Genomic DNA, 24,163 nt, shown 5'->3' on the forward strand with positions numbered 1-24,163 from the left:
AACGAACAAGAGATAAAAGACAACACTGACGTTTATAACATCTGATTTTGTATACCTCCTATTTGTTTTTCTCCACTGCTTGGTTTATCATAGTTTTCTTCCTTTGATGTATTTTCGATTTTTGATTCTGATACATTTTTATTTTCTTCAATCATATCATCTGGAGAATACTCTTTATTTATTTTATCAACTATTTCTGTGGTCTCTCCAGTTTTCGTGTTATTTATATCATTTTCTTCATTAACTAAAAGTTTATTTATTGGAATATTTAGAATGTCGGTATCTATTTTTTCTTTCGTTAATGACAGAGGAATTGAATCATTAGGCTGTAAATCGTTTTCTATATTTTTTGAATTATCAATCTCATTTAATAAAGGAGAATTATTAGGCGATGAATCCGTGTTGTTGGTACGTACAATATCTTCTGTTTGTTCCGTTCCAAGGGTTGACTTATTTCCATGTTTATTATCTAATACATTTGACGAAGATTGTTTAACTACATCGTCTTCTTTGTTTTCTAAATTTTCCTTGATAGGAGTTTGTAAGTTACTCGTGTCTTTTGGTTTGGATAAAAATGTAGCATTTGTTGAATCATTAGGTTGCAAATCGTTCGTTGAATTTTGAATATCATCACTTGATAAAATACTATCTTTTGGTAAAGATTTAGATACTGATGGTTTTTCGTTATTTAAATTATTTTCTTCATCTAATAAAGACATTTTATTTTTATCATTTGAAAGATCAGAATCTGCTTTTATAATGTTTAAATCGTTCATTTTTTTTTGATTTAACTCTGGGCTTACGGATTTTCTTAATGGTTCTGTATTTGATTTTTCAGCTATTTTTGACTCATTATTGTCAACATCTAATTTGGTGATTATTTTTTTTTCCAAATTAGTGATATTTTCATCATTTGAAAAACTTGGTTTTCTAACTAGAGAATCTATCATTTTACCATTATCTTCGTTAATAGAAAACCTTTTTTGTTTTTTATATTTATTATCCTCTGGTATTTCAGCACACATCGCACTTAGAGCATCACTTATCATACTAGATTGTCTAATTAATGATTTTCTACGAAAGTCAGCTTCATCGGTATTTGAAAGACGTAAAGGACTAGGTTCGTTTGATTTAACATTGTCTAAATCCTTTATGTAATTATTTTTTGGTTTATTATTTATATTGTTTAAATTTTCATTATTAGTCAAAATATTAATTGAATCATTTAAATTTTGTTCTGATATAGGTTTGAATTTATTATTAATTGTTGTTAATTCATTATCTTCTGTTTTATCTTGAAGAAGTGATTTGGAAACATCTTTATTTAATTCATCTTGTTTAATTGTAGGTGAAATAGATTTTTCCAGTACAATATCCTTTTGTGTGTACTCAGTAGAAGACAATCTAGACAAAGATGATCTTTTTGGTATTTCAGAAAACTCTTTTATATTTTTCCTTGGTGAAAAAGAGTTATCACATTCTTCTATAGAAGGCAGTCTTGACATTGAAATTCTATCAGTACTATTCAAAATACTTCCTTCGTGTTTTGAGTATTTTTCATCTAGATGTTCGCGACTATTTCCTAATGCATCAGTATATAAAGTATGCGTTAAAACTGCTTTTTTTGATCCATCTGAATTATTGATACTATTACTAATCAGCTCTTTTGATAAATTCTCCGTTATAAATGAGGTTTCTTTTTTATTTTTTGTACAAGAATTTGAATTAACAGAAATCAATTCATTTACTGAAGTATCGGATAGCTCACCCGTCCTTGTATTCTCTTCTAATGATGATAACCTTGAAACTGATCTTGCTTTTAGAGTAGATGATTCACTTAATACACTATTGCTTCGTGATAGTATATTTTCTGAACGATTTACTTCAAATTTATCAGGATTAATAATATTTTCCTTTTGGTTTTCTTTTTCCAATATATTTTCTAAATCATTTCGTTGTTTTTGAACTCTTTTAAGTAATTCTACTAAAGAGTTATCGTCGTCTTCATCATAACTATCTCCCAATAACGCTTGAGAGTTTTTATTTTCTTTCATTTTTTTAATTTCATTTTTTACTTCTTCATGTTTTTTAACGCTTTCAATAACCCAAAACGGTTCTTCTTCTTCGTCGGATGCTGTGTGTATTGATATACTTCTGTCCATTTTAATTGGTATAATTCGTTCATCCCTTGGTTCCTCAACAATACCATAGTAATTTCTACATTTAGTAGAAGATTCTTCCCAGCTCATTTCCACGCAACTAAACTCTCCTGATTGGCTGCTCATTATAACTAAGCTTTCCTCTGTTTTGATAGATCTATCACCATCTGTAACGTGTTAATTATAATAACCTAATTTAATGAAGGTAATATGAACACCATTGATGTCCTTGTTGACTCCTGTAAAAATTTGCATACCTATATTTATTATCGATGAAATACCAATTTTTCTATCTTCTTCAACATTTATTTCCACTAATTTTTCCCTGCAGCTTTCCTGGCTGTTGATTTTGATTGGCAATGTCACTAATAAATGTAATTACTTTGTTTTTAACATTTACGTATGTCGTTTAACATTTTATATAAAAAAGAAATTACTAGCAATTTAAAGCTTTCAGCATATATAATTCTATTCTATATAAAATCCCAAATATTTTATAAATAGCTATATAAGTATAATAGCTTCTATTTACGCAAAATGCTTAGGGCATTAAACTAACCTTTTTCTTTTTTATCTACATTTTCTTCAATATCCTCATTTTTATTTTCAGCTGATTCATTATCGTCTTCTTTGATATCAGTTGAATGCTTAGCTAAGTTTTTCAAATTTCATGCAAAATGATAATATTTTAAATTAAAAATTAAATAAATTAGTTCAAAATCGATTGGATCAACATTTAAAAATATGCATAAAACGCATGCCCTGGATTTATCCAAAGTGTAATAATTTCAATAAAAAAACAGGTTTCATACTTGTTATCAATATATATATATATATATATATATTTATTTACGCATGTTACTTACCTAAAATATTAACTATACTCTTGGTAATAGCCGTTCCCATTTCGTTAGTAGCTCTAACCTCATATTCTCCACCATCTTCTACTTTTACAAGATTAACGGTAAGACTGAAATTTTCCACCCTTTTTTTGTCTTTTGATATTTTGATGTGTGCATCACTACGTACTTCTTTTCCGTCTTTAAACCATTTAATTTCAGGAGCAGGGCTACCAAAGCAAGTTACTTGTAGTTTAAGCATTCCTCCTTCTGTTACCTCCATATCCCTTAATCCTTTTTTAAATGTAGGTTGTGCTATTAAATGAAAAAATATTAGTGTCATTAAAGTACTTAAGTTTCAATTCAGCATTAATATATCTTACACATAACTGTAAGAGTGGCTTCTGAATCGTAAGTTCCAATTTCGTTTGTTGCTCTACATTTATATGTTCCTGCTAATTTAGTTTTTGCTTCTTTTATAATTAGCTTGAAATTATCTCCATCTTCGAAACAAGTGAATTCTGTAGTTGTTTCTGTTATTTCTTCTTCTTCACGGAACCTATAAATTTAATATACATAATTTTTTTTTCATATTTTTATTTTCATTATTTTACCATTGAATTGATGATTTAGGATAAGAATTCAGTTTTACAGTAAATTCTACATTTGTATCTCCTTCAACTGCTTTTGTATCTATTAAAGGAGTTTCAAAAATCGGTGGACATTTGACTAATAATTTTCCTTCACTCGTATTTTTTCCAAACTCGTTGCTTATCTCACACGTATATTTGCCTGAATCTTCCCTTGTAAGATTACTAATTAAAAGAGTGTGAACGTCTTCTACAGCGTTAATTTTTATGTGTGTTTTATCAGCAATTAACAATTTGTCTTCAAAGTACCTGAAATATAAAACAATTATACATTAATTTATTTTTCATGTGTTCATATTATTAAATTTTTTTACCATTTAACTTGAGGTGGTGGATCTCCTTCTACTCTCACGCTCAAAGATACATAATCGCCTTCTAAAGTTTCTACTTCCTTGGCTAAAGCACCAATAAATTGAGGAGGCATTTGAAGATTAATTCGACAAGCATCAGATATTTGACTAAATTGATTAGAAGCAACAACTGAGTATAAGCCAACATCTTCCATTTTACAATCTTGAATAATTAAGGTATAGACTCCTGATACTTCATCGGTGACATATTTTATTCTATTCGACTTTTTTATAACTTTACTATCTTTATACCTACAAAAAATATAATATTTTATTAACAAATTACATTTTTTTTAGAAATTTATACTATTTTACCATTGTACTATTGGTTTAGGAGACGCTTCAATTTCAACAGTTAATGTTATTTCTTTTCCAGTAACACCTTCATAATCAATTAAATTTTTTCTAAACTTCGGAGCGGCTTTAATCAATAAGTTGATAGTTTCCGTATCAGATCCTAAATCATTTTTTGCAAATACTTTATATTCTCCTTCGTCTTCAACCTCAACATTTTTTATTACAATAGCAGCAATTTCATCTTCAAACATGAATTTTATTCGTTCATTTTCTTGTATTTCTTCATCGTTTTTAAACCATATTATATCTGGTTGAGGATCACCGATTACTTTAGCCTCTAAGATTGCTGTGCTTTGGATCTTTGTTTCAAATTCTTTCATGTCAGCAGTTACTCTTGGAGCATAAGGCAAATTTAGTTCTTTAACAACACCTAAAATTAATAAATATTTAAGCTAAATATACCGATGTAATGGTAAAATGTATTATATCACTATAGACTATGCTTTATGTTATTTTATCATACCTTGTACACTAAGCTCAGCACTACATGATATCTTTCCATGGCATGTAGAAGCGATACAAGTATATAAACCAGCATCTTCTGGTTTTACATTTTGGAACACTAATGCCAATGAATCCTCGTCGTCCTTGAATAAAACTTTAAACCGTTCTTCAGGATTAAATGGCTTTCCATTTTTCAACCAAGTAAAATGTGGAGTACCATCAGGTACCACTGTTTGCATTCCAGCCCATAAGTCTTTTTCATCTAAATAAATGTATATGGTTATAGAAATGTATAACTTTATCTATTATATATAAAAATTGCTTACTAGTAACAGAAACATGACAAGAACACGATTCTTCGGAGTATTTATTACTAGCAATTACTCGATATTCTCCTGCATCTTCTTGTTTTACATTAGGTAATATCATTTCATAGAGACCTTTTTCTTTATTTACTTCTAATATTTGTATTCTTGTGTCTTCATCAGTTATTTCTTTTTCTCCTTTGAAACTAAATAAAAATAACAACAATTAAAACATATTAAATTAATATAATATAATAACCAAATAATTTACAATCTCAATTTAGGCAATGGATTTGCTTTTATCTCAATCATAAATCTAGCATGAGTGTTCTCTAAAAGCTGAGTATCAGCAAGCTTGACAGCAAAAATTGGGGCGTTTGCTTTAGCTCTTGCTTTCTTTTCGTCTGCTGAAACTGAAAATTTAAATATTATATAGCTAATGTTTATTTAATTTAAAATTAGATTGAGTAACTTACGATTTTCTACAAATAATAGCGCTGTACTCGTAGACTCTCCAAAATCATTTTCAGCTTTAACTGTATAAGTTCCTGAATCTGACATTATTACTTTATTTATTTGTAATTTATAAATATTGTTTTCTTTATCTTCTGTTATAGTAGTTCGACTGGCAATAGTATTTGGTAATGGCATATTATTTTTCAACCATGTGACTTTCGTGGCACCCTCAATTTCACATTCAAATGTTGCATTTTCCCCGACTAGTTGTAAAAATAAAATAGTAATTAGGAAACAATTATATTTTGAACATTTTATTTAATGTAGCAATATGTAGTATAAAAGCATTTTTGTTGTTGTTGTTGAACACCATATCATAATTTAAAATAATTTTTCAATCTACTTTGGCATTGGTTAAAATAAAAGCATATTTAAAAACAAATTTAAATTTGCGTTACTCTCACGTGTTTATCACCTGCGAGAGAAGATTCATTATTCATTGATCTTCCTGATTTAAATTCACCCTTAGTGTCCCACCATTCATTACACTCTTCAATAACACCTTTTCATTTAACGATATAGTTTTATCAATAATGCATTTAATATATTAAAAATACAGACACTTAAGACACTATAATTCCATAAAATATTTGTTAACTAACCTCCGTGATTAGTTCCTTTAATATTGACATGGAAATAAGGTTTTGAAACACCTTCTACATATTTTAATGGTTCGGATTCAATTTCTTCTTCAGCTGGTGAAGGAGACCTTTCAGGTGGCGGAGGCTCAGTTGGAACCGGTTCTATTGGTGGAATTGGTATTTCTTCTTTAATTTCCTTTTCAACAATAACCTCTTTTTCCGGAACAGGCATTTCAGTCACTGGGGTTTCTAAAAAAAAAAATTATAATACTAATATTAAAACTAATTTATTTTAGTTTAAAAATGATATATTGTCTTATTATAATAAAATGAAAATGATAAATTAAGTTGCATAATAATAAAGGTTAGACAATAGTAAATAAATAAGAATACAGAATGATATTAGATAATTTTTAAAATTTAAAATTATAATAACATAATATATGACCTATGAAATATGACAAAATTTATTCTAAATTTAAAAGTAACAGAAATTAGAAGTTATGATTCTCACTAAAAAGGTTTTTGTAGGCTATTTAATTAATTGATTAAAATATATTAAAACTTTACTTACAAGTATATAGTTACAAAGCATATTTCTTATTAAAATAGCTTATGCTTTTTCCTATATAAATATTAATTATTTATATTGCTGAATTAAAATTTTTAGTATAACTAACATATAATATGTATATAAATAAAATCATATAAAAATACAAAACCTAGTGTAATTAATGAGTAAATTTGACTTCTATACTACTATTATTATTATAATATAGCATTGGCACATAATATTATAGTAATATTGTGCTTACGTACACAAAATGATAATTTTTAAATTATTAATACTAAAATTCAAACTAGCAAAAAGTACCTACTTTGTGTAATTATTTATAATTCATTTTTATTTTCCACATACTATGTAAATTGGCTAGTTTTAACTCAAGCTTTTAAATTTTTCGATATTTTCATTTTATATATTATTCATTATACAAAAATTAAGTCAGATACAATTAGGTTTATACTTTATAATTTATATACACAATGCAATGTGGTATCTAAAATAGTAGTAATAGGTATTTCAAGTTTTCACAGTTATTCATTTATCCAAAAAAAAAACAAAATTCCTTTGTCGAAAATTGGATTTGTGTAAAAAATTTTGTTTTTTTCTTAATTTTTTGATTATTTTTCATAATTATAAAAATGAGTATGGGGATTTTTTAATTGTAACGTCTCCAAAGTGCAAGCTAGATCCAATTTTGTATCCAAAATCACACTCATTTTAGAAAATTGAAGCATTTTATTGACAAATTATCGTGTACTCACAAAAAAAAAAAAAAAATAAATCATGATAAAATTAATACATTCATCGCTCCGCTCAGAATTTAAAATGTTTATTGTAGAATATAAAAGTTTTTGAAAATCATGTTCTAAAATATAAGAAAATTCTTTGCTTATTATTATTATGTATTTTACAATAATTAAATTAATTTTAATTAGGAAAAACATAAAATTGAAGGTACAATAAAGAAATTTCTATGAAATAAATAACTAAAATAAAAATATAAATATAAAAAGTAGAATAAAAAAAAAAAGAAAAAAAATAGTGGTCAAGTGAGTAACGCTCTATAGTAGGTCATTATAATTGATGTATTAAATTTTAATCCAATAAGAAGCATCATTGTATATGAAAAATGGTTCTGAATGAAGATATTTGTCAGTCTAGGATATAATTTCTAGTTATTGGTTAAAAAGGTGGTTTATGTTGTAATGGCTTGAATACACCAACATTTATGTTCTTTTATAATTATTATATGCCAAACATTTGAAAAATCTTGTATTGAACTTTCAACTCTTAGCTACTTATACAAACATTTTTATGAATTATATACCTACAAAATTTGCAAATTTAATATTCATGATTTTGACGAATTTTTGTCAGTAATTGATTTTAAAATGCTAATTTTAAAAAAAAACTGTGCCTATGTATTCTAATAACTTTTAATCACTATAAGACTAACTTATGAGGAACTTTGTATTAAAATTTCAAGTATTTTGACTCAGCCAAAAATATTTTATCGATATTTATAAAAATAAAAAACTAAACAAAAACGAATATTTCAAATGCCTATAAATAGCATTAAAATAAGCGAAATATTTAAAAAATTAAATCATGTAAAGAAAATGCCAATCTAAATAACTGGTGAAATATTTACGACTTATACTTTTTGAGTTATAACAAATATTTAAATTCGTTTGATGATAAATCGTTATCGCTCGCAATATCGTAAAAATTTAAAATTCAAACGCACATAAAATTTTTTCTAAAATGATGTTTTGAGTTTTATCTATAGCTATTTGAAGGAAAATTTATGAAAAAATTAGTATTGAATTTTTTAAACTTAGATATAAACACAAACATTTTTATGATTTTTTAACTTTAAAATTATTTTCAAATTTTCGTGATTTTGACATATTTCATAAAAATTTGAGCTGAAAAATCGTGACTAACGAGTTTTGATTTTATTTTTTTTAACTATAATAAGAACAGCTCATAAGGAATCTTGTATTAAATTTTTTAGTTGTTTTGGACACTCAACATTTTTTTATCAACACTTCAAAAAAAAAAAAAAAAAATACTTAGAAAACTCAAAAATTTTAGTTGCCTATAATTAGCTCAAAATATGTCAAAATATTATTTAGACATAAATTTCTCCTCTGAGAATCTAAATTTTAGATTTTTTTTTTTTAGTATTATTATTTCAGTTAATATTCAAAAGAGGTACCTCCTACACATTAAAATGAACAATACGCGTACGGCGTACCTATATATTATGTATTATGAGAGTATTTTTTATTAAGTTACACCAAAAAGAACTAACTTATCGTTGATACTTTTATGTTTCAAAAGTATTTGGAAATTAACTATTGTTAAATTACTAATTTGAACATAGACTAACCTTCAACTTTGACCTCGGGTTCTGGGCGTTTCTTAGGTTCAGGCGGTGATGTGCATTCAAATATTGGTTCTTTAGGTGGAAGTGTAAGCGGTGGACGTTTTGGCTCCTCAACGTGCTTTAATGGTTTTGGTGCTAGTCGTCTTTCAATGGGATCTAAGCCTTCTTCAATTTCTTTAGAAATATCTAATTCGATACCTTTAAGTGGTTCAAATAAATCTTCATCCTTTTGTTTTTGTACTTTGATATCGTCACTGTTATGTTCAACATTTGTCACTAAAATATAAAATCATTATATAACTAAAAATGTATTGATAGCTAATATAACAATAAAAAAAAATGAAGCAAGTATAGCGTATTTTTATTTATATTAAATTATTAATAGATTAAAGCGCGTGTAATATTTATTTTTAAAGTGCCTAAAGTATAAGCGATTTTTGTTGAAGTGTTAGTTATTTAGTAAATTGTAGGTATCTATTATTACTTAAAATCATTAAAGACTTTATATAACATAACCACAGTTTAAGCGTACGCGTAATTTATTTTTATAAACCTGTTACAGAAGATTTAGAAGTTTCTGTTATAGATACAAATTCACGCTCCCAAAATTGATCTTGTAAATCTTCTTTTTCACCTTTTAACCGATAATCCCATTATATAATATTTTGTTTTTACATTTAAACTACTAATTATTTGAACGTGTAATCATTAAATTATAATTAAAAAATTAATAAACTTAACACTTACGTAAATCGTTTCTATGTTCTTCGATTTCTGTAATCCACTGATCCCGACTTAAATCTTCATTAGCTCTAAAAGTGAAAGGATAATTTCCAACTTCTCCTAGTCTATGATGGAGTACCCATACACGCTTGTTGTCTGGTGCTGCTTTTACGGTAACTTCAGGTAACTGTATGAGTAAAAATGATATTTTTAATAATTTGGTATGTTTTCTTTTAATACACTAATTTATTACTCGAATTATATCCTTTAGTACGAATACAGATCTATCTTCGGATATTCGACGAACTTTACAGACAAGGATTCTAGATTTGAATAAAAAGCAATAGCGCTGGTGTCCTTTTGGGTCTTCGGCGTCTTGTACGTAGTACCAACCCTATAATTTTAGAGTAATTGTCTAAAGTATAATGTTATCTAATAAAATGTAAATTTTGGTAAAATATTGGGACTTTTGGAAGGTTATCAATCCTTCAATTCACTATTAAATTATGAAATTACACAAAAAAACACATGTTACAAATAGATAGGAAAAATCCACGGACTGTAACAAAATTTGACCTTCGGTGATATTTATAAAACTTAGAAGATTAATGACGTCGTCCACTTACGTGTTTTAATAATCGGCCCAATTTGTGTATAGTGCCATGAAATCCTTCTATATTAGTTAAAAATTTCGTGTCGGTAAATCGGTGTGGAATTGATAGCATCAATTCAAGAGCTCTTTCTAAGTCAGTAGTATCTTCTCCTATGAGTAATGAATATTTAACTAGTTCCTAATAAAATGTTAAATATTAATTAAACTGTATGCTTATCATAAATGAGTTGATGAAAATAATAAAAAGAAATATTTAAAATATTAAAATATTGTATTAAATGAAAAATTATTTAATATTATTAATTGTTCAAATAATTAATAGTCCATGGTTAAGCTGAATTTAAAATGTTGAAAATTGCGAAAACACTATCAATTTTACAATATTGTTTAAAGTACAAGAAATACGATTTAAATCCATATAAACAAATAAAATATATGATATATTTATTTAAAATTTTTAGAAATTATAATTTTGACATAAAACTTTTATTCATTAATTTTGTGTAATATATTTTATTAATGTCTTATTTCATCGTTACAGGTATCATAATGTATTAATGTATATTTATGTAAATTACCTTGATTTTTTAATGTATTACATTATGTAAAGAACTTAATAACTAACCTTGAGTAATAATTGATAGTCGTTTATGCGTTGTATTGGTAATTTCAAGTGTTCTGAAAGAGCTTTATCATCACCAACTTTCAATCTCTCATCCTGAAATTGAAACAAAAAGTGAACATTTAATGTTATAGTTAATTTTTTTACTGGTGACCGAATTTCGACCTGACAACAGACAGTGTAAAAATATACTGCTGATGAATTTTCAGGAAATCGTCACAACAAGTGTGAGCGTTGTATGTATAAATAAAAAGTAGTCTTCACAGCTCTTCCGTTATAATCATGTATTTAAAATAGCGCGATTTAAAAATAAATAATCGCACATCAGTTCCCCTGTGATCTATTAATTTTTTTAATTGTAATTTAATTAAATATATTCAATTTTGATACGATTTTTAACTTGTTACTTTCAAGTTGAATAGTCTAGTAAAAATTGTTCTTTATGAATTATTAATTTAATTACAATTATATTCCAATAACTGTTTAAATTGGAATATATATATCTATATTATTTTATCAACAAAAAATACAATTTAAGATATTTTTGAATTTTAAATTTAATCAATTATTTTTCTAATTTATTTTTCTACTCTCAAATTATCACAAAAACGCATTAAATCCGAAAACATTAGTTAGATTATCGTGTAAATATTAAATACAAAAATACCTATATTACAGTATTTATGTTATATATTATATTTTATATATATTTTTTTTATTCATACCATAAAATATTTAATAAATTATTTATTTTATCATATTATATTGTCATTTAATGCTCATCATTGGAAGCTCGTACCTCGTATGCCGTGTAATAGTATTCTTATAGACTATAACCTAACAATTTTCGCATAATATATTTTGCTATTTAATTTCTTTTTTGTTTTTGATCATATAAACTGTGGTTTTCATTATTTAGAACAGTTGTGGGCCATAACTTGCTATTATACTACTATAATATATACATATTATTATGATATAATATGGTATATTATTATATCTAGTAACCTAGCATTATGCCATTATAATATCAAGTCTGCCAAAAGCGAGTAGCGTTCATCATTAGTAGATATTAAATCGCCTCCAAAGGGTATTTATAGTTTTACTTTACAAAATATAGCCTTACTTTACCAATAATGTTTCTCATTTGACATTAAAATTATTCAACTCCAATATACAGCAAGGTTCAATACAGGATATAAATTATCAATGTAAAATCGATAAATGGGGCATGTACTACCATACAGAATATTTGAGTCATAGATCGAACTATTTTTATACACGATTTGAGTATTTATTTTATTTTTAATAGTTTTTATTATTTAAATCAATATAACTCAATGATTTTATCAGTTATTTACTAAAGAATTATTAACAAACCATAATAATAAAAGGACATCGAACTACAGTACAAAGTAAATGTTTTCGAAAATCGAGAGATACAATTAATTAAATAACTACTGTGAATTTGCAACAAGTACAACATAAATTGTTCATAGAGTTATACATAGTAGGTACTTTAGTTTTATTATTATAGAATATTTATATATTATTAAAATAAATTTCTACGTCCATAAAAACTACACTAATCCTTTTTAAAAATATGTAAAAGTTATAAACAAAAATAATGTTAATTAGGTCACTGACTTATGAAAAGATTTACAAAAAATGGCCTAACGTTATGCCAGTTGACGTATTTAAAAGATAGTTTTAAAATATTTTAATCAATAATGGAAAAGTTTAGTGTGGTAGCATTGTAACGAAGGCCAGGCATTCGGCCAGCTTTTTAAAATTATAAGTATATTTTATGTAGCAACTAGTACACGGATCGTCCATTTACATTAATAGTTTAGAGCTTAAGTTTGGTTGAAACTTTAATTTGCAAGTATTTATACCAAAATCAGGAAAAGTCAAAGATTTTTTAACTTAGTTAAATTAAGTTAATATGAATTAATAAGAAAAACTTAAAAGTCAAAAGTTAATTTTTAGTTAACTTAGTTAAGTTAAAAGTTAATACACAATATTTTTTAACTTTTAAGTTGCCAATTACTATACATTTTTTTTAATGTTTACAAAACTTTCTTATTTTATTAATTTATCAACTCAAAACTATATAGTATTGAAATATAGCACTTCTTTGAAAAAGAAACTTAAAGAAACACAATCGTTCTTCCGATAATATTATTATTTTTTTATTATAAATCATATTATTTTAAATACTATTTCCTCTTTATTATAATATGCAATATATAATATTTATTGTTTTAATTCATCTATGGTATATATTATAGTGATATTCAAAGCATTGCCCAATTAAATAACGGTTATAAGTTGTAATAAACCTGAATAATAAAATATTAATCATAATACTAAAAGATTTCACACAGGTACATTACATATTGTATGCTATTCATACTATGTGTGTACATTACACGTCATATTCTATTTACACATAAACCATAATTCATTTTATTTTGTATATCTTTAAAAAATATAGTAAGCTTATATTAAGATAATTCTAGTCACACGAAGGACGAAAGTTTTAAAAAAAAATATTGATAATGATTATTATCATAATTATAATACCCTTGAAACAAATTATTTTGTTATAATGATAATCATACAGAGAAATAAGGAAACAAAAAAAGATTTAACTTCAAAAAAAGTTGGGTTTTTGGTTATTATGTATTACATAGAAACTAATTCTTGAATTATAAATCATTAACAAAGTGAGTTGGTATAAATTACTCTTATCATAGTATAGTTATCAGTTCTGATACCTTAAGTGAAAATATTTTCTTGAGAAAAAATATTATAGTACTAGCGTCTAATTTGGTCTAATTTGATACTAATATAGAGTGTAGAATGTACAGTGATTTAAACAGTGAAATAAATATTAAAAAGAAACAAATACAATTATTATACGAGTATATAGCTATTTAATTATACAAATCAATAAATGTAAAAAAAAAAATCCAATATGCTATTTGTCCTGAAAATAGGAAATACTCATTTAAATATTTTAATTATACCATAACTATAATGTTACTCTAATCCATTAAGATTAAGAAATAAAATCATCTATTTTTGTTTATCAAAAAAGGTATTTGTAACAATTAATAATATTAAACCAATTCAATCCAATGTGTCATTTTTTTAGTTTAATTAATGACTTACCTCTATTTTATCATTATTTAATTTATTTTATAAGTATAAACCTTATCGAAAAAATGTATGATTTTTTTTTCCGGTGGGTGTATTATGGTTTGTGGTATTTTGCACTATAAAAATCTTAAGAAATATCATACTGTCTATTTCCAGCAAAAGGATTCTGCAAATGGCAACAAGCCAATACTGTATAGCTGTTATATCTAATATAACAGTATACTTTACGAAATTATTAAAGTAACTATATTGTAATATCGAATAAAATATTTAAATGAGAAATATACTTCTACCAATCAAATAGCGTTTATGTTATTTATCTTATTAAAATTTAACTTGGTTAGTAATTAAATGAACAGCAGGTGTTAATATTTTTGAGGTAGGTACTCAAATTAATTTTCAGTATGTCAGTAGGTATCTACTATAATATTAATTTCTAATAAAATGTTTTGGCTTAAGCTTTTGTGAAATTGTGTGTATTACACAATTAAATAAATTTAGTTATATCGGTAGATATATTTTATATTTTATCTTTCACACTATTTATATGTACCACTTATATCTATATAATATATGAATTAAAAACACTATTACACAAGATAAAATAGATCAATATTATTAGTTACTATTCACTAAATATTGTTGGAACCATTAATTCATTATTATTTCATTACATGAGTAATTCATGCGACCTGGCAATAGTCTCGTATTCTACATCCATGATATAATATTACAACTATATAGTGTATGTAAATAATATATCTTAATAACGTTTAACTTTCATAATATGATTTGTGTAACTGATAATTAAGATAATTTAAATAATACAATTTATAATCCTCATCTTAGCTATAATGTCTCATTTGAAAATATAACTTACTGAAAGTTAATAGAGAACACACATTATTTTCATAGACGTATAGTATTTAGGGAACATTTAAATAACATATAAAACTATTTGTTGCGTATTAACAAAATATATATTATACGTACCTCAAAATAATCGCGTACTTCATAATTGCATTCCAAAAAATCTTGTGCATCTGGTTCCGTCTGACAATAATTAACATGCTTATCAAAATCTCTTTCCTGAAAAAAAAACCGATACATACATTATTATTTCCAATTGTTTAACCTTTAGTAAATTAGATAACTTCGTAAGTTAGGATAGGCAGATAGGCTAGGTCTGAGAAGTAACGCAGAAAAGGCTGCTTGGTCGTTTAAAAAAAATTGAATCACATTAATGAACACTAAGTTTTATATTTAATAAAAAAAACAAAGCAAAAATGATTTAAATTTCAGATCTTGAATTATGGTCCTATACAATTTGAAAGAGACCAGCGCAAATGTTTGAGGTACGTAAGTTGTGTTGTAGGCATTCAATGTGCTCTTCATGATTTTGTTTCAATCTTAAAAGTTCTTTTCCTTTCTTAGTAAACCGTACAGTTAGGTTAGACTAGAGGTACTATTTGTTATGAGGTATGTTATCTAATATCTAATACTATAGACTATCTTGCTTTTTATCACTTTAGAATTCCTTAATATCATACCTTTACATCAATGTCTTTTCATATTCCTCAACTCAAAAGTAATTATATATAATAATGAACCAATAAGACGATTTATGTCGTTCGTCAATTTTCTTATTTAACTATTTTTAGTTAGGCATTCTATTTTTTGTATCATTATTTTTATTTTTATTACCATCTATTAATTATTATTAATTAATCTATGTACCTTATTATATTCAAACGGCACCTCCCGTTAATTGTAAGATAAACAAATAAATATCTTTGTTAGTATCGCCCAAGAATGTAATTACTAATTAGTTAAGAAATTATGATTTGTTTGATGTGTAAGAATTAAATTTCAAAAGATATTGTTTTTCAACTAATTAATATTTATAGGTACATTTCGTTTAATTATGTTGAATCTTGTTAAAATGGTTTTTTAATTACATAAATTCTATTACTTTAAAAATTGTATACTAATAAAAATTATTTTATCTTATGTATTCTAACTTACTTAGATAAAAGTAAGGTATCTTTAATTATTATTGTATAGTATGTCAACAGTTTTTACATAAAATTTAACTTTTTATAGTATTTTCATTTATTGTAATTGATCTCTCGTGGGCGCTTACATAAATTAATGATGGAAACATATAATTAATTTGTTCTGTGGTATTAAAGTCTAAAATGTATAATGCATCCTATTAAAACCCGGGAAGTAACTTGGTTGTTAAAATGATACTTCTAGACGCAAAAGGCTATGTTTTTTTTAAACTTTTTTAGTGAGACTTACTATTACCTACTGATAATAATCTCGGGTGCATGTAGTACGCACCGAATTATACTTCTATAGGTAATTTACTGGTATTTAAAATTGAATGGATGGTGTCTGAAAATAATTAATTGTAAATTTAAAACTGTATATAAATAAAAATCTTAAAAATTCTATTATTTTTTATTACCTATATTATTTATAAATTATAACATTTGCACAAATTAATTTTTTTTTTTGATGTGATTAAATTTTTGAATTAAACAAAAAAAAAGTATTTGATTTTAAATAGACTTAGATACATACTTGAGTAAATTTAGTTAATGATTATTTGAATACTTTTACTCAAATACAATATAAGATTGAGAAAGTAAGCATTTAAAATTATAACTAAATATTAAAATTTTTATGGCAAAAAATATATGTGGTACAATAGGTATATTGATTAAGACATATTTGTTTTAAGCATTTAAAAAGGTATAATTTTTGAAGTTCGTTGAAAAATTATTAATTTTTTCGTGAAAGTTTAAAATTTTTCCTTAAAGTTAAAGCTTTTTATCCAAATATTTAAGTGCATAACCTAAATAATTGTCTTGCATCTAAGATTTTTCAGTTCAATACCTATTAGTTTTAACTAATATAATATAACATGACTGTATATAATATTATGATTTTAATTCCAAGAAAATATTTATTAAATAAAAATTATTTTATTTGATAAATATATATTAAATATAATTCAAGAAGTTTTAGTAATAAAATAAACTCCATAATATTTAAAATAACCAATTAAAATAATCCTAATCAGAATAAATAAGAACTATGTTCATTGATATTCAATAATATTGTTTTAGATTCTGAGAGGAGCAAATAATTTATGGTTTCTACAAAAATGTATTATTGAAAAATATTTATATATTTCAATATTTGTATACTAAAATTATCTTTTAGAGCAGTAAAAAAGCTTCAATATTCAACTTCGGGGGTAATGTTATAATATTGTATACAATTAATATAGAGGGAAGATTCCGAAGTAAGTCAAAATTCTTAGTATTTTTTCAAAATAATTGAGTGGTTTCTACTGTTAACAATTAGAAAATAATTTACAAGTTTTCAAAATAATCGATTTTTTAATACAAAAACAAATAACCTTAGATACCTACTTAATATATTCACAAAATATTTTGTTTATTTTTGCTATTATAGATATTTTAAACTAAAATTTCTTTTATTATAATCATTAAAATTATCTATTTATTTTATTTTAAAAAATATAATTTTTAGAAAAACCTTTTAGGTGCCAATGTGAGATTATAGGCATGATTATACCAAGTGATGTACTCTGCATATATTATAATATGTGTCCTTTTTTATTTTTATCGACGAGGAATTAATTTACTAACAGCTTGATAAATAATTAATCCATTCTCAAATACTGATTTAGTATAGGTAAACTTACTAAACGAAGAAATGTTCTGCCCATAGTTTTTGGTTCACTAGCTGCATATTTTAATCCAGCAATGAGAACTCTGTGAAATTGTATAGAAATACGAACAATTTATTAGATTAATAATACATGTAAAATTGTATTTCATTTAAGGATAATTTTAAATAACTTACGTGTTATGAAATTGCGATATTTGTTTTAAATTATTGAATATGAGATCTTTATTATCTCTCACTATTCTGGGTGCGTCATTTAACTCTAAAGGATTTAAATATCTATCTACTACTTCTTGAATATCTTGACCAAATTCTTCTTCAGTTTCTACTAATTCTGCGAGTACCACACTAAAAAAAGTTTAATAATAGAAAAAAAAATTATAAATTGATTATATTAAATATAAGTGTAAAGTTCATTTTTTCATATCTTCTTCGCTTTCGTTTTCTTCTAACGGGGTTGTTCAAAATTAATTTATTAATTTAATAAATTATTAACTTATTAATTTTTTAATACAAAATACAATTATTATAAAATATTTTTTTGTTTATAAAAGAACGTTTTTTTTATATTTTAATATATTTTAAACTTTTTATTATACCAATGACTTAATACATTAATATTATAATTTATTTGTATTCTTAAAACAAAATAGGCTTAGGTGAAAAGAGATGAAAAGATAAAACTAAATTTAAAAATAAAGATCGTTTGCTATAACAACGTTTATAAAGATGTATTGGTTAAATTTATTAGAGGAAGAAAATTGAAAAGAAGGACTTGTATACCTATAACGTAAATAAATTCTAAAATTAATTTTTGATAAAAATTTTGGTGATTTATTAAGCCATTTATAAGTTTATAAAATTGGTTGTTTTTCTGTAATAGATAAGGATAGATAATTGTAGGTAGTGTAGGACTAAAGAATAATTAAGTGGAGGGGGGAATAAGGTATATTCAAGAGAGTAAGATACAATGCGTAAGAATCTTCGTTTAATGAGTTCTTCATCATATAGTAGGATAAAAATTATTGTTTGATATTCGAGTAACGCGTGAACTAAAAGACAAAACCGATTTTAAAAGGTAATTTTATTTTGAATTCAGATATTATTCTTTTGATGAATCATTAATGTAAAGAGCTTTACAATTAATTTATGTACAAAGTTCTGGGTTATATTTTCTTTAAATTTTAAATTTAAAACATGGTATCATTATAGATACAAAGATTTACGAATGAATACAAGATAAAATATAATATCGAAATCTATATTATTATTCCAATAGAAACTAATTTTATAATATTATTATAAATATTAATATTATAATATAGATAAACACAATTTCATAATAAAAATTTTGTTCTAATTTTAAAATATGTCTATTTTATATTTTTTTTAATTATAATTTTCTTAAATTTTGATTTTTTGTACATTAAATATAATTTATTAAATTATTTTTATTGGGTTATGATTGATAAATACCCCTAAGCGTAATCATAGATAGTATTTACACCGGAGTAAACAAATTCAATTTATGTCTCATGTCATTGTATAGTGTCGAAAGCTGGTATCGTTATGACGTTAACCAATCACTCTACCTGTAAATATATTTAATTTTTTAGTATCTTACTCTCTATTAAATTTTGCATCCTTTTTCGATAACGTTTGTCCTTCTGCTGGAACCACGGCTGTCGCTCTAACTGGAGCCGGTATTTTTTTAAGAATGCTATTAGGTACATATCCCATTTTAGTTGGCTCGTCAAGACTTTGAACCAATGACCTAAATCAATAATTAAAATATTAGTACATAACGTTTTTATATTAATAAATATAAATGTTAAAAGCAATTTATAGCACTATATTAACATCATAAAATGAAGGTATACACTGTATGTAAGTAAGTTCTTGTATATTTAATACAGTCATTGTATAATTATAGATAATTATTTGAAAACACACTAATACACATTAAAAGCATTATTTGCGCTAACTAAATTTCTCTATTTAATAATTTTTTCTTTTGAAATTTGATAGACATAATTTTCAAACATTTTATTTACATAATACTGAACATATATTTTTAAGTACCTATTTATAATATTGTAAATTCAATTTACACTAGAACTCATGTATGATAGGTAAACATTTTGTTAGACAATTTATTTGGCAAAATTCCTAAAGATAAAATGTTCTTTTGGTGAGTGTATAATAAAATACATAAAAAGTACCTAAGTATATCGATTTATTTAGTTTTTAAGAACGATTAAATCTATTATTATAATAGTGCCACCAACACTATGATTCTTTTTCATTGCAATACTGTAGATTTGTTTATGAAATTTAAATAAAGACTTGGGTAGCTTGTTTATTAAAACCACATACAACTATACAAGTACTATAAATAATAAATATTAACAGTCTTAAAATTTTATTTATGATTTTCGAGGAAAATATTATAAACTTACGTAGTTTCAAACAGTTTATGAACATAGAACATGTTGAGTAATGAGTATATATTATGTCATTGTATTTGTAATTAGAATATTGTAAATAATTTAGAATTCAATTTATTATGTTAAGTAAAAAAATAATAATTTAATAAAATTTTGTTAGCAAAAATAACTGACAGCTAAATCCATAGGTATGAAATATGTGTTTGATATTTTTTCATGTTTAGGTATACATATTTTTATATTTTACATTAAATACGATAAATTTTATTATTTTCCATTAAATGTCAAAAATATTAAAGTTTTATTCACGATGATATTTGTAATTGGGCTAATTAATTAAAGACTTTGATGATATTTTTTATAATTTGTTTTAAATTATTTTAAATAAAATATGTAACTTATGGTTTTAAAAGTTTTAATTTGAGTACAAACTCAATCATTTTTTATTAGAGCTATATTTAAAATAAGAATGATAAAAATATTATTTTTAAATTTATGATTTATGATTAGGTATTACGTATTTATGTCAATTTTAAGCTATATAATATGATAATGTGTAATAGTCTTTATAAGATAAATGATACCATTGAAAACTATTAAGATTTATTATAGAACTATACATTATAATTTTTTTATATAAGTGTTATTTATAAAATACAATTATATTATCTTGCTAAAAAAGCAATACGTAAAATAACAAATATTTGTATATTAGTATTAATTTAGTATCTATGATTTTTAACTTTCTAAGTAATCACTATTCGTAACAGTGCACAGGCCAATGTTACGAAAATTAATAATAAAGACAACGAATAGCATTATTATGTATGCTATTTTTCCACTAAGTAATTTTTATTTTCAATTGAAAACAGTACAGACAGTAGTGTGGATTTTTTTTATTTTAGAAACATATAGTAAGTACCTATTATTTATTTGTGAAAATGATTGAATTTGAACAAGCAGAATTGCATATATTTATATAAAACATTTTAGGATATTGTATATTGTTTGTATGCGCATAAATTAATATATATTATCAAATGCATATTATGAATTTTAACTATTTTTACGACACGGCCCCAGTTCACTGTCCCTTCCATAAATATACTGTCATCTTCTTTTACATTATGATTTGAAGTTGTTGTTTTCTGAAGCTGTATTTAATCACTCATTACTCGTATATTCCTATTTCCAGACAACTAAAGATGTATTAGGTGACCGTTACATCATGTAAAATAGTGATTAAAAACCATAGATAATCGATTAAATATTTTTATATTATTTGAAGACGATCTGCTCATATAGATCAAAAACCAAAAACAAATATCACTTAATACTTTATAATGTAGATTTTTGAATTTCTATATGAATGAATATTTTAATCTATAACTAAATAGATTTTCAATATATCATGTAATATGTCACGAGTTTTTAAAAATAAGTGACCTATTTTGTGTCTTGTTAAATATAACAAGCAACGCAAATATAGAGCGTTTAATGTTTGATTCATACATTCAAGTACCGTTATATCACCCATTACCCAAAGGTTTTGTATAATAACAGCATTGCCTATATAAGATGACTTCTATGAATAATCATTACTTAGGCCACACAATAATGATTTTGGATGCCAAGTCGTGTTAAGCGAGGATCATGTTTTAAAAATACACATATAAATAATTGTATAAAACTAAATAAACAATCAACAAAATGATTGCATATAAACTTAAATTATATTTTTATTGTACTAAACAAATAATTTTGATTTACTTATACATAACTACATTTTTTTTTTGTTCTTAAAATGCTTTATTTTACAATCTTTTATTTTTAAAACACATTTAACTAATAGGTAATTACAAAAATTATTACTTAGATAAAATAATTAAAATAAGTAGCTACTAGTAAGTAATTACAGTGAAGTATTTCATCATCTTTAACTATATTGGTATATAATATACTTTTAAATATTTGAAAATTATATTTTCTTACTGAGCCAATTCGTGTGAATATATTTTTGTTTTTTTTGTATTATGACGTCTAAAAATCTTTTTTTGTCATAGGTATAAAAACATAGGTACACTTAGATTTACAAAAGTATACAGTATAATAGTAAAATGCTGATAATTGAAAATAAACTTTTAAATTTTCTCATTTTTTTTCCTAGTATACAATGATTACTGCGTATTATAAATAAATTATAATAATATTTAACATTTTAAGCATATTTTTTTTATTTTCTTAAATTAATTTTCCAATTTATCTAAGAAACATTACAATCAATTAAAATTCACTTATGCAACTCCATAAACTATCATTTATGATAATTTATGGAGTTGCATTGAAAACACAAAACAACAACAACTTTCAAATAAATGATTTTTTAAATTTACTGTGATTTTATACTATGTGTTCAAATTATATTGAAACGTATAACAACAGATAAAAATATCTAGTTATATGGTAGTAATGAACTCAAGTTGAAATAAAACACCAGACTAACAAGTTTCATATCAGTCTTTTCATAAAGATAAAATTGAAGTAATTTGAATCGTAAATATCGTTTAATATATAGAACTTATTACTAATTTCTAAGTTTCTAATTTTGATACTAAGGAATAAGAATGTATTTATTAATGCACTATAGGTTATAACTAATGAATTTTAAATTAGTATTCATATTCTAAATATAAAATAAATATACAACAAATTAACTACAGAAAAGCAGTTGTTATGTTTCTTTTTTTGTATGAAGTTTGTATATACTTGAAGTATATTAAAACACAGAAAATACTTGTGTTTCAATACTACAATGATACAATAAAGCGTAACACCGGAGTCTTATAAGTAGGTACAAAAAGCAGCGTCAAGCGAGTAATAGCATCGTAAGCCAGCAGTTTCAATATATGGACATATTTTACCCGTCTGCATCCAAGGGTTTGTGTTTGGTTGGATGTACTTTATTTGGTCGTACTGACATTTTATGTTTGGCCGCTGCATTGTCCAACAGTAAATTTCGTTTTACCTCGGCGCCCCTGATAACAAATTATATGTAAAGAACGCTTAAGTCCCTGCTTGAAAAACAACATTGGCCTTCATAGAAACAGTATACGGTAGACCAATCATGATTTGACAGTTTGAAAACCTTTGCCAGAAATTCTCTAATTATAGGCTGTCCATTCGGCCTCAAGTCACTCAACTTCAAAATTATAAACTCAATTTGTAATGTCTGCGGACAATGCGTACTCGCCAAAAATAATCAACAGTTCATTTTTTTTTATCGACAAATTTCAATAACAGTACATTTATGAGTACGTTTTTAATAATATAATATATTAACTACTGCTAAATGGATTTTTATTAAAAACCTAATACCGATTAAAACATGGATACTCAAATTCAGAATATCTTAATTTGTACACTTTTATATAATATATTATAAAATGTTTAACAATTATTTAAAAAATAATAAATTGAAAAGGTTCTAGTTAACCAGTAGTCGCTAAGTTTCATTTTGTTCAAATTAACTTACATTGAGGGGTCATCTTTTGACTGTTTTAGTACAACAACTTTATCACCAGGTTCCAAAATCAAATCATCTTCTTCATCAGCACCATCAACCGGTTCTGTTTCGTAATCTTGAAGTACCTCATATTCGTCTCCGCCACCCTGTAAATATCACAATTAAATTAATTTATTTAAGTATTTA

The 24,163-nt window shown here is 24.6% G+C and overlaps 1 protein-coding gene across 7 annotated transcripts in view; it reads right to left on the reverse strand.

Annotated features, from left to right (window-relative positions):
• Positions 1-24,163, reverse strand: part of LOC114121522 (obscurin) — a 57,825-nt gene that overhangs the window by 14,859 nt on the left and 18,803 nt on the right. For 2 of the 7 annotated variants that reach the window (XM_027983913.2, XM_027983909.2), the window contains 26 exons: positions 23,987-24,123; positions 23,376-23,489; positions 19,632-19,781; positions 18,185-18,355; positions 18,024-18,093; positions 15,275-15,370; positions 11,120-11,212; positions 10,508-10,672; positions 10,135-10,275; positions 9,906-10,068; positions 9,712-9,792; positions 9,162-9,434; positions 6,223-6,450; positions 6,036-6,122; positions 5,581-5,823; positions 5,376-5,517; positions 5,126-5,310; positions 4,819-5,061; positions 4,314-4,725; positions 3,963-4,250; positions 3,613-3,897; positions 3,382-3,557; positions 3,026-3,313; positions 2,719-2,811; positions 2,417-2,524; positions 56-2,326 (listed from right to left, as the gene is read on the reverse strand). In XM_027983913.2, the coding sequence (XP_027839714.2) occupies positions 56-2,326; positions 2,417-2,524; positions 2,719-2,811; positions 3,026-3,313; positions 3,382-3,557; positions 3,613-3,897; positions 3,963-4,250; positions 4,314-4,725; positions 4,819-5,061; positions 5,126-5,310; positions 5,376-5,517; positions 5,581-5,823; positions 6,036-6,122; positions 6,223-6,450; positions 9,162-9,434; positions 9,712-9,792; positions 9,906-10,068; positions 10,135-10,275; positions 10,508-10,672; positions 11,120-11,212; positions 15,275-15,370; positions 18,024-18,093; positions 18,185-18,355; positions 19,632-19,781; positions 23,376-23,489; positions 23,987-24,123 (6,703 nt within the window). The remainder of the gene's footprint in view (positions 1-55; positions 2,327-2,416; positions 2,525-2,718; positions 2,812-3,025; positions 3,314-3,381; positions 3,558-3,612; positions 3,898-3,962; positions 4,251-4,313; positions 4,726-4,818; positions 5,062-5,125; positions 5,311-5,375; positions 5,518-5,580; positions 5,824-6,035; positions 6,123-6,222; positions 6,451-9,161; positions 9,435-9,711; positions 9,793-9,905; positions 10,069-10,134; positions 10,276-10,507; positions 10,673-11,119; positions 11,213-15,274; positions 15,371-18,023; positions 18,094-18,184; positions 18,356-19,631; positions 19,782-23,375; positions 23,490-23,986; positions 24,124-24,163) is intronic. The other 5 variants (XM_050204023.1, XM_027983910.2, XM_027983911.2 and 2 more) reach the window with 5 other exon arrangements.

The sequence above is a fragment of the Aphis gossypii genome, chromosome 3, assembly GCF_020184175.1.
Source record: "Aphis gossypii isolate Hap1 chromosome 3, ASM2018417v2, whole genome shotgun sequence".
Taxonomy (NCBI): domain Eukaryota; kingdom Metazoa; phylum Arthropoda; class Insecta; order Hemiptera; family Aphididae; genus Aphis; species Aphis gossypii.